The sequence below is a fragment of the Rhipicephalus sanguineus genome, chromosome 6 (genome assembly GCF_013339695.2).
Source record: "Rhipicephalus sanguineus isolate Rsan-2018 chromosome 6, BIME_Rsan_1.4, whole genome shotgun sequence".
Classification (NCBI taxonomy): Eukaryota; Metazoa; Arthropoda; class Arachnida; order Ixodida; family Ixodidae; genus Rhipicephalus; species Rhipicephalus sanguineus.
Genome location: NC_051181.1, coordinates 4002818 through 4014865, shown reverse-complemented (window position 1 = coordinate 4014865; position 12048 = coordinate 4002818). Strand labels below are relative to the sequence as shown.

General features: G+C 44.2%; 1 protein-coding gene across 1 annotated transcript in view; it reads left to right on the top strand.

Annotated features, from left to right (window-relative positions):
- Positions 1-12048, top strand: part of LOC119395578 (uncharacterized) — a 151210-nt gene that overhangs the window by 88368 nt on the left and 50794 nt on the right. The window contains exon 3 of the mRNA XM_037662555.2: positions 11876-12008. Coding sequence (XP_037518483.1) covers positions 11876-12008 — 133 coding nt within the window. The remainder of the gene's footprint in view (positions 1-11875; positions 12009-12048) is intronic.

Below are 12048 nucleotides of genomic sequence, written 5' to 3'. Positions count from 1 at the left end.
GTTGTACTGTTTAGGGTGTTCAATAAAACAAAAGGACTGTTTTATATTGCAACAGTTTTTATTTCTTCTGTGTTAACAGATCACGCAAACAATGTGAGACACATGCGTGTAAGAAAAGTATGCAGCACATCACGCACACGCATAGTAATAAGAAAAGAAATGGAACTGCCATTTTCAAACAAATGAAATCAGGAATCACTGTAATAAATGGCATGGCTGTATGGTGGAGCAGCGTCGGCAGTGCAAATATAAAACCCGAATGAAATGAATACATATACGGCGAGCAGCGGGCACTTTGTGCAAGGCTTCTCTGAGCATCTGGTTTTCGCCACCTGTCCAGCTCAAAGCCGCAGTGCACAAGGTGGACAGATGACAAGAATGGGGAAACAAGAAGAATAGAGGCGAAGTGCAGCTGTCTTTGAACATGACGACTGTCATTTGCGGCAAAGGCGCCTATTGTTTTCATTAAGAATTTATCCTGTATGCTTCATGTAGTCTAGAATTGCTTCTGCACAAATTCGGGATCATGGAGAGTGAACTGTCTTAAAACGAATGGCCACATACTTCTTCTCGGCGAGCTTGCAGATACCAGCTACGTTGGCAACATCCCTTTCCTGAACAACATGTACATCATCATCATCATCATCATCAGCCTGTCTACGCCCACTGCAGGACAAAGGCCTCTCCCATGTTCCGCCAATCAACCCGGTCCTGTGCTTTCTGCTGCCACGTTGTACCTGCAAACTTCTTAATCTCATCTACCCACCTAATTTTCTGTCTCCCCCTCAGGCGTTTGCCATCTCTTGGAATCCACTCAGTTACCCTTAATGACCACCGGTTATCCTGCCGACGTGCTACGTGGCCGGCCCATATCCATTTCTTCTTGATTTCAACTATGATGTCCTTAACCCCCGTTTGTTCCCTGACCCACTCTGCTCTCTTCCTGTCTCTTAAGGTTACAGCTATCATTTTCCTTTCCATCGCTCGCTGCGTCGTCCTCAATTTAAGTTGAACCCTCTTTGTAAGTCTCCAGGTTTCTGCTCCATAGGTAAGTACTGGTAAGATGCAGCTGTTACATACCTACCTCTTGAGAGGTAGCGGTAGACTACCATTCATGATTTGATAATGCTTGCCGAATGAGCCCCATCCCATCCTTATTCTTCTAGTTATTTCACTCTCATGGTTCGGCTCTGCGGTTACTACCTGTCCTAAGTAGACGTACTCCTTTACAACTTCCAGTGTCTCGCCACCTATCGCAAAGCGCTGCTCTCTGCCAAGATTGTTCCACATTACTTTAGTTTTATGCATATTAATTTTCAGACCTACTCTTCGACTTTCCGTATCCAGTTCAGTAATCATGAGTTGTCTCCCGCGTTACTCATCAATGCAATGTCATCAGCGAATCGCAGGTTAGTGAGATACTCTCCATTAACTCTTATCCCTAATTCTTCCTAATCTAGGGCCCTGAAAAGCTCCTGTAAACACGTGGTGAATAACATTGGAGAGATCGTGTCTCCCTGCCGTACGCCCTTCTTTATTGTGATTCTGTCGTTTTCTTTATGGAGGACTATATTGGCTGTGGATCCGCTGTAGATTTCTTCCATTATGTTTATATAGGCTTCGTCGATGCCCTGATTCCGAAGTGCTTTCATGACTGCTGATATCTCCACCGAATCAAATGCCTTCTCGTAATCTATGAAGGCTATGTATAGGGGTTGGTTGTATTCCGCGCATTTCTCTATCACCTGATTGATAGTATGAATATGGTCTGTTGTTGAGAAGCCTGTACGAAATCTTGCCTGGTCCCTTGGTTGATTGCACTCTAATGTCGTATTAATTCTGTTAGCAATTACTTTTGTAAATAGCTTGTAGACAACAAACAGTAAGCTGATGGGCCTGTAATTTTTCAGGTCCTTGACGTCCCCTTTCTTATGGATCAAGATAATGTTGGCATTCTTCCAAGATTCTCGTATCCTTCCCGTCGAGAGACACTTCGTATACAGGGTGGCCAGTTTTTCTAACATAATCTCTCCACCGTCTTTCAACAGGTCTGATGTTACCTGATCCTCACCAGCTGCTTTGCCTCTGTGCATTCCCTTTAGGGCTTTCTTTACTTCTCCTGTCAGTACTGGTGTACAACATGTACAAGCTTGTTGCATTTAGTGTTTCTGCCTCTACGGCTAGTGATGCTTCTTACTTGACACACCGCGATAACAATAACACCATATTGGATGCTGATGCAGGGCACACATGGCACTGAATACAAGGCTATGTTAACTCTTAACTTGCTCATAAAGCTACAGTTATGGCACATAATTGTATAACTAACTTCACAGTTGATTTGTGTCCTTCCAGTTTCGAACATCAGACTATGAAGCTGGCAACTTCTTACAGCCACATGTAAAAAATGTAAATGGCTGAAGTCTAGTGTTGCTTGCACATTGTGGAACAATCTTCCTGTCAAAATAAAACAAAGTACCGTAATCACTTTCCTGTTAACCTGAAACACTATTACAATGACCTGTATTAATGTTTTAAGTCTAATTCAAATACCGTATTTACTCGAAGCTAGGCCGCCCTCGGTTGTAGGCGGACCCCCGAAATTCGCAGGGCCAGAAAAAAAAACTTAATCATTGTACCCGAATCTAAGCCGACACCCCCCCCCCCCCACTTTTCCACATCGTTTTTTCAAAAAAAAAACATCAGCTTAGAATCGAGTAAATACGGTACGTTGTAAGCTACTTGCATAAAAGATAAATAAAAAAAAACAGTTAAAATTGCTATTTTGTACTTGTTATCTAAGGATCCAGATGTTTCTCATGTATTTATTGATTCTTGTATCTTTTTAGAAAATAAAATTCAATTCACTTCAATTCAATGTTGTGCAGAGACAGTACAAAAGTCAGGGTTCCAGCATGCTGCTCTGAAGGCGACCAGAGCATTTGGTTGCACCCTTTTCTCTGAAGCCACTGCCAGAAAATGTGCTCTCCGCTGTGGCGGCTGCTCTCGACTTGAAAAATGCATTCGGAACAGTCACATGCAACTGGCCCCAAAAGAAGTTTTAATTTATTGGCTTGCTGTGCAGTAAAACATCTTTTTGTATTAAATCTCGGATAAACGTGCTGGATAAACTCACAAACCGTGTCAATTCACTAGAGCAATACTCAAGGGCAAATAACGTTGAAATTAAAGGAATTCCTGTCACTCAGAACGAGAACTGTGCCGCAATCGTCCAAAAAATAGGTGAAGAAGTGGCGTGTGCTGTTGCATTACGTGATATCGACACTTGTCACCGTGTGTCTGCTGTTCACAAAAGTGAGAAAAATTTGATTGTTCGTTTTGTCTCGCGAAATCTACGTAATGACTTCCACCGAAAATCAAAAAAGGCACGCCTTTCAATGGAATCACTCGGCTTTTCCTCCGTCAACAAAAGACCAGTGTACATCAGTGATCACCTAACTCGTGACAACAAGAAAATTTTGGCCGAAGCTCTAAAGTTGAAAAAGGAAATAAAGTGGTTGTTCGTACGGACGGACCAAGGGCACATCAAAGCCAGAAAAAGCACCGATAGCCCAGTCGTGCGCCTCACTTGCGAGGCTGACCTTGGGCTTATCATTTAGTTAGAATTCCAGAACATTTCATGACTTGTTCAATTGATGCTGTGAATGAGGCTATTGCTTCATCCCGAGAAGATAAACTTCTCGGAGTACATTTTAATGCTCACAGTTTAAGAAAAAATGCCGATGAAATTCGCAACTTTTTGGCCCTGTTTAAGCGTAAATGTACATTTATTGGTATATCTGAAACGTGGTTATCGGCGAATGAAGTGCAGTCTTATAACATTGCAGGCTATAACATTGATGCCAAATGCCGCACAGAAACCTTATCTGGTATTGCTCATGGTGGAACAGCATTGTACATAGACGAAGGCATCACTTACAAGCGGCGATGTGACGTGAAATTTAGCACTATATGTTGTGAATCTGTCTGGATAGAAGTTGGTAAAAAACAGATGAAAATGCCGCAGAATCTTATCGTCGGTGTTGTGTACAGATCACCATCAGCGTCTTACGATGACTTTTGCGAAGATCTCGATAATATTTTTCGGTCTTTTTTGAATGAGAATGCTGCTGTGATAATAATGGGCGACTTCAACATTGATCTTTCAATTATAAGCTCTCCAACTTGCAACGAGTATGTAACATGTCTTACAAGCTATGGATTTTCTTCTCTTGTTGATACTCCCACTCGAGTCACTGATCATAGCAGCACCATCATTGATCACGTATTATCTAATACTTCACTTTGTACTTCTTCTTTTGTATTAGATGCAGCTATTACGGATCATTACCCTGTTGCTTTTGTTCTTTCCAACTGTTTCAAACCGAAGCAGAAGTGTTTTCTTGAGATTTCATTTGACTCGGATCTATTTGTAAATGCTGTACGTTCCATAGATTGGATGCCTGTACTAGAGTTGCGATGCCCGAATGAGAGCTATGATAGGTTTTCTGAACTATATGCCGAAGCCGTAGGTACCGCTTCTAAATCCTTTTATGTGACGTCCAAATATAAAGTGCCTAGAGACCCATGGATAACATATTCCCTTTCATGCTCTATAAAGAAAAAGTATAATATGTACAGAAAACTAAAGAAACAGCCACTTAACGCTTCATTGAGGAAACGATGCACTACATACTCGTACGTATTGAATGGAATCCTTTATGCTGCAAAGAAAGAGTACTTCAGCAACCAAACTGCTCGCAATGGAAATGATTCTAGGAAGAACTGGCAACTTCTGAATAAATATCTCGGCAGGGAAAAGAAGGCAGTGTCACCTGAAAAAATCATTTTTAACAAAGTCTCGTATAGTTCGCTAGACGATATCAGCGAAGCATTTAGTAATTATTTCTCTTCACACTTGAAACCCACAGCAACAAGGTTTGATGCGTCGTACATTCCTCGTTCTGAGTCCTCATTTTTCCTTCATCCCACAGATGAAACGGAAGTAGCTTCGGTTATCTCTGCATTACGCCACACCGCTTCTGGTATCGATAATATATCAGCCTACTCTGCCAAACTTGTTATAAATTTTATTTCACCAGTACTAACACTTATAGTGAATACCATATTTACCACTGGCGTATTCCCCACGAAGATGAAAACTGCTAAAATTTCTCCGTTGTACAAATCAAAAGAAAAAGAGAGGGTGGAAAACTATAGACCAATCTCGGTGCTTCCATTTTTCAGTAAAGTCCCGGAAAAATTAATCTGCACTCGGATAACAAGTTACTTGGATAAATTCAAAATTCTTTCACCTCACCAGTTTGGCTTCACGAAAAATTGCTCGACAACAACAGCAATTTCAACGTTTGCTGACAGTGTTAGGAAAGCGATCGATTCCGCTTTATTGGTAGCAGGAGTCTTCATTGACTTCGCAAAGGCGTTTGACTCTCTCAATCATGATATCCTCAAACGTAAACTTGAACAATATGGAATCACTGGAACACCTCTAGCACTCATCAGCTGCTACCTAAAAGATAGAACACAAATTGTTCATGTGGGCCAGTCACAATCATCTGCTAAATTAGTTAACATCGGGGTGCCACAGGGTTCCATACTTGGACCGTTACTTTTCCTCTTGTTCGTGAATGATTTACCGTCACAGCTGATTGATGCTACTGCGATACTTTATGCGGATGACACTAATCTACTGATATCAGACCGGAATGAAAGTTTGTTAATTAAAAAAGTTAATGCTGAACTTTGCAACCTTCATCGCTGGTGCACAACTAATGCCGTCACATGCAATCCTACAAAAGACTGTATTCATACTTTTTCACTCTGAAAGATGGGAAATCTTAGTGCATAATGAAATAATCTATAACAACTGTTTCGTACAGCATGCGGATCACACAAAATTCCTGGGAGTTGTCATAGATTCCCACCTAAAATTTCATTTATACGCACGAAATGTTGTTCAGAAAGCCTCATACGGATTGCACGTTGTTTGTAAATACAGTAGAATCTCGATGATACGATCACGGCTAATACGAATTTCGGGATGATACGAATTTTTCTGTGGTCCCGGCCAAGGCCCATTAATTTACAACGTGCTTGAGTACGGTTGTTACGAACTGATTTTTGACCCGCGTCGTTTGATACGAATAAACGCCGCCCCACCCAACGCAACGTTGGCCCCACCGACGGCCGCGGAAGATAGCAGCGTGCACTTACGGCGCTGGAATGCGTGCGGCGCCGCCGGTTTGGCACGTTGCCAGCGCCGCCGGCGAGCAGCGCGCGACAGCCTCCAAGATCTGCGTGTATCGGAGGCCGGAGTGTGCCTTTTGCTTTCTCTTGAAGATTACAGATGGCGCTGGCCACGTTTTTTTTTTTTCTTGGTGCGGAGGCAGGCCGGCAGGCGGAGACGCCGGAGAGGGAGAGGCACGGCCCGCGGGAGCTTCTTTCTTCTATGCGTGCCGTCGGACAGAGTGGTTGTGGTTGCTGTGCTCGAGCCCGCGTTCTTGCTTTGTTGTGATAGTGCCTTTTTTGCCGAGTGGCAGCAAGCTATGTCTCGCAAGCGGAAAGCCCTCTCCTTTAAGGAGAAACTGGACATTCTTCGAAAGGTCGATGAGGATCCCAAAAGAAAACGCACGGAGTTGGCTAAGGAGCTAGGCCTCGCAACGTCGACATTAAGCACAATTGTTGGACAGCGGGACTCAATAATGAAGAATGTGCTTTCATTTAACGTCAACGCGAGGCAAGCGAAGACAGCCCAACACGTGAAGCTTGAAGAAGCTCTTCTGACCTGGTTTAAGGAGGTTACTGCAGCTGGTGTGAACATCGATGGCAAAGTGTTGCGTGAGAAAGCCGACGAGATCGCACTTGCTCTGCGCATCGACGGATTTCAGGCCTCAGGTGGGTGGCTGCACCGTTTCAAGACGAGACACGGTCTCGTTTACAAAAGCGTCTGTGGGGAAGCGAAGAAGGCTGACGAGACCGTTGTTAGCGACTGGCTCGCGAAGCTGCAGTCACTCATCTCTGGGTATGAGCCTCGTGATGTTTTTAACGCAGACGAGGCTGGCCTGTTTTTTAACCTTCAGCCTGAGAAGAGCCTTTGCTTAAAAGGCGAAGCGTGCCAAGGAGGCAAGAAAAGCAAAGAGCGAATAACGGTGCTTTTGTGCTGTAACGCCGACGGGTCGGAGAAACTTAAGCTGACGGTAATTGGCAAATCCCAAAAGCCTCGGTGTTTCAAGCGCGAGAGCCATTTGCCGTGCGTCTATCGCGCAAACAAAAAGGCGTGGATGACGGCGGCCCTGTTCGAAGAATTTCTGTCGCTCCTTGACAGAAGGATGGCCTGCAAGAATCGGAAGATTGTTTTGATTCTTGACCAGTGCGCCGCCCACCCGAGGCAAGTAACGCTCCAAAACGTCAAACTGATCTTTTTGCCCGCGAACACGACGACGCACCTGCAACCGCTTGACGCTGGAATAATAAAAAACCTCAAGCATCATTTCAAGGGCCTTCTTGTGCGCCGCCTACTTGCCAATATTGACAGAAAACACGAAGGCGACCTGCGAATAAGCCTCCTGGACGCCATCCATTTTATCGCTATGGCTTGGGATCGAGTAACGCCGACTACCATAGCAAACTGCTTTGCGAAATGCGGCTTCTTCAGGAGTTCCGAAGAGGTGCCCTCAGAGCAGGAAGAGCCAATTGAGGGTTGGGAACTGCTTGATGCTGGGTGTACAGCTGAAGACTTCTGCACGGCGGATGACAACCTCGCCACTTGTGGTGCGCGCACGGTGGAGGATATTGTTGAGGAGGCCACATGCGAGGTTGCCGATTCCAGCGATGATGGCGACAACATAGACGAGGGCGATGGTGAAGGACCACCACCGGCGGCTGAAACGCTGCACGCGCTCGACGTCCTGAGGCGTGCTATGGCCGCTGATGAAATCAGCGACGACACGTGCACGCGTTTTTACGGATTTCAAAGAAGTCTGCTGAGTGACTTCGCGAAAAAAAAGAAGCAGAAAGACATTAGAGATTTTTTCTGCAAGAAATAAATGTTTTTTTTATGTGTTCCTAAAAATGAGTTTGCCTCTGACTGTTAATATAGCTAGTTTTACATGTGTTTCGGTGATACGAATTTCGGCTAATACGAATATTTTTCGTGACCCCGCGGGATTCGTATCATCGAGATTCTACTGTATAGACACTTTTTTTCAAGAGAAATACTAATTAATCTTTATTATGCATTCATTCATTCACACATAAACTACTGCATTGCTATATGGGGTTGCACGTACCAATGTCACTTTAAATCCGTACACATTATTCAGAAAAGAGCTCATCGCATAATAATGCCTAATGATATTCATATCAGAGGCGATGACTTGTTCCAAAATACTTATGTGTTAAGTGTCCCCAATTTAGTTATTTACAATAATGCTTCTATAATATACAGAATATTTCACAGTAATCTCACCTTACTGTCAGTTGCCCTACGTCTGTCACCCCGAGTTAACGAGTGTTTTTCACGCTACAGACTTTTACTACCTAAAATAAATACTAATTACGGCCGTCAAACTTTGGAATTCAAAGGAAGTACAATTTGGAATAGCCTTACTACTAATCTAAAGACAGCCCCGTCTCTTCACTCTTTCCAAGCACAACTAAAAAATTCGCTTCAGATCAATTCATTAATGCAATAGTCATTTGTAGTCATTATTTTCATATATGTTCTTATTCTCACTTATACATATTACAGAATGAATTCCTGTTGCTTTAATTACATCGCATTATCGTGTCAGTAATGTTTTTATTCTTTAGTAACGGTGACCATTGCCTATGAAACCACATTCTGTCTTGATATGTTTCCTTGTGTTTTTGATAACTAAATATATTCCCTTCTCATGCTGTTGCCATTCAGAGTTTCTATTGTTATAATGCCGTTAGGGACCCTTTAACAATTTTGTTGGGTCCCTAAAACTGCAACAACATGTACCACAAAAATAATGAAATAAACTTCAAACTATATTGAGGTTCAAAACACATGGTGATCTTACGAGAACGGATAACTGGGCTAGTTTGGGGGAACTCGTGTTAAGGCGGATAGCGCAAAGAGACACGGACACAAGCGAAGAATAAGTACACGGGACAAGCGCCAACTTCAAACTGAAGTTTATTTCCTGAATTCTCACCTATTTATCTTAGATCACAACACCACATTGTCACCATGGAAAGAAGAACTGATACTGCTGTGGATGTCATGACACCGAATCATCTTGATCAGCTCTTATACCTAACATGATAACACTGAAACGCGCAAAACCACGCAGTCAAACACTGATACACTCGAAAACATCACAATAAAACACGCATGCTCAGAATCGAGAGTTCCTTTCAGGCGGCAAGGGTAGAAGCCAGGTTGGCCGAAAGGAAAGCTATCTCACACGGGAGTAGGCTCTGTGAAGCCTGGCTAACACATACGGAATCGTTCTTGAGAGTTAAAAACGCTTCTACGATCTCTCTGGACAGCTTGTTCCGGTTCCGGTACATCACCGCCGTGTCATACAAAAGTGGTCCACACCCGCACTGCCGACAGTGCATCGCGAGATGCGAGTATGGCGAACCTTTTAGAGAGCTGAAATGTTCTCTGGGCCTGATGTTCAAACATGTGCCCGTCTGATCGATATATTTACGTCCGCACGAAAAAGGAACGCAGTACACAACATTACGAGTGCACGAAACGAACCGCATACTGTGCCTAACGGTGCAAAACACGGGTGTAGACAGGGGGGGGGGGGGTTCAACCCCCCCCCCCCTGTTTCCAGTTTTGCTTGCGCATATATACACGCACACATACAAACGCACGCACGAACATACATAAAGTATGGTTGAACCCCCCCCCCCCTACCCCTGGAAGAAATTTCTGGCTACACCCCTGGTGCAAAACGCCGTTCTGTGGCCTTCCTTGCTGCATATGCGCCTCTGCAACTTTGGAGAAATGGCGCCCACCTTGTTTTTCGCAGTGAAAACAATGTCAACGTCATGATGTGATGCCACCTTTTTGACGCTATGAGAAAACCCGTGGATGTATGGTATAAACGCAAAACTATTCCTCTCTACCGTTTGATCCTTTGACGCACTCTCTTCTCCCGTTTTGCTGTCCTTAAACACTTGAAGGCGGCCGCAGTAATGATAGACTGTGGGTACCCAGCCTTCTGAAGCCTTTTCACCTGCCCTTTCATACTTTGTGTCATCAAATATTCGCAAGATTTCTTTAGAGCTGAGTGAATGCAAGAAAGAATGGTAGCTTGCTTAACCAGCTTCGAATGGCAGGAATTGTAGCTCAGCAGGGCTTTCTCAGACCAAGGAATGTATTGCCAGCATACATGCGAGCCTCCCAGCGTAATCCACAGGTCCAGAAGCTGTATAACATTGTCTTTGGGTGTTTCAAACGAAAAACAAAAACCTTGGCCATGCTCCTTAAAAACCTTTAGCACCTCAGCTACCTTGAGGCCAAAATCTTGCGTTTGAGCAAAAATCTGAGGTGCTAAAGGTTTTTAAAGAGCATGGCCAAGGTTTGTGTTTTTCATTTGAAACACCCAAAGACACTGTTATACAGTTTCTGGACCTGCAGATTACGCTGGGAAGCTCGCATGTATGCTGGCAATACATTCCTCGGTCTGAGAAAGCCCTGCTGAGCTACAATTTCTGCCATTCGAAGCTGGTTAAGCAAGCTACCATTCTTTCTTGCATTCACTCAGCTCTAAAGAAATCTTGCGAATATTTGATGACACAAAGTATGAAAGGGCAGGTGAAAAGGCTTCAGAAGGCTGGGTACCCACAGTCTATCATTACTGCGGCCGCCTTCAAGTGTTTAAGGACAGCAAAACGGGAGAAGAGAGTGCGTCAAAGGATCAAACGGTAGAGAGGAATAGTTTTGCGTTTATACCATACATCCACGGGTTTTCTCATAGCGTCAAAAAGGTGGCATCACGTCATGACGTTGACATTGTTTTCACTGCAAAAAAGAGGGTGGGTGCCATTTGTCCAAAGTTGCAGAGGCGCATGTGCAGCTAGGAAGACTACAGAACGGCATTTTGCACCGTCAGGCACGGTATGAGGTTCGTTTCGTGCGCACGTAAATATATCGATCAGACGGGCAGATGTTTGAACATCAGGCCCAGAGAACATTTCAGCTCTCTAAAAGGTTTGCCATACTCGCATCTCGCGATGCACTGTCGGCAGTGCGGGTGTGGACCACTTTTGTATGACACGGCGGTGATGTACCGGAACCGGAACAAGCTGTCCAGAGAGATCGTAGAAGCGTTTTTAACTCTCAAGAACGATTCCGTATGTGTTAGCCAGGCTTCACAGAGCCTACTCCCGTGTGAGATAGCTCTCCTTTCGGCCAACCTGGCTTCTACCCTTGCCGCCTGAAAGGAACTCTCGATTCTGAGCATGCGTGTTTTATTGTGATGTTTTCGAGTGTATCAGTGTTTGACTGCGTGGTTTTGCGCGTTTCAGTGTTATCATGTTAGGTATAAGAGCTGATCAAGATGATTCGGTGTCATGACATCCACAGCAGTATCAGTTGTTCCTTCCATGGTGACAGTTTGGTGTTGTTATCAATGATAAATAGGCAATGATTCAGAAAATAAACTTTAGTTTGAAGTTGGGACTTGTCTCATGTACTTATGTGTCCGTGTCTCTTTGCGCTACCTGCCTTAACATGGTGATCTGTGGACATGAAGTTCTGCAGAGTGAAATATTTTGTCATGTTGAGACTCAAAGCTCTGTTTCTCCCATTTGCCGTTTTTGTGTTCCTGCGTGTGCTAACAGCTTGTTCATGGCACTGCATTTCCAGCAAAGGCAGTCTACCACGTGATGACGACAAGGGGCGACAGCGGCCGAGTGACCCTCACGCCAAGCGTGGCAGGAAATCCAGTGGGGGTGAATGGGGTTCCTGGGATGAAGAGGCCAAGTCTAAATCCAGCAAGGTGGGCTTTCTCATTTATATATTCACCTGTCGCGTGCGAC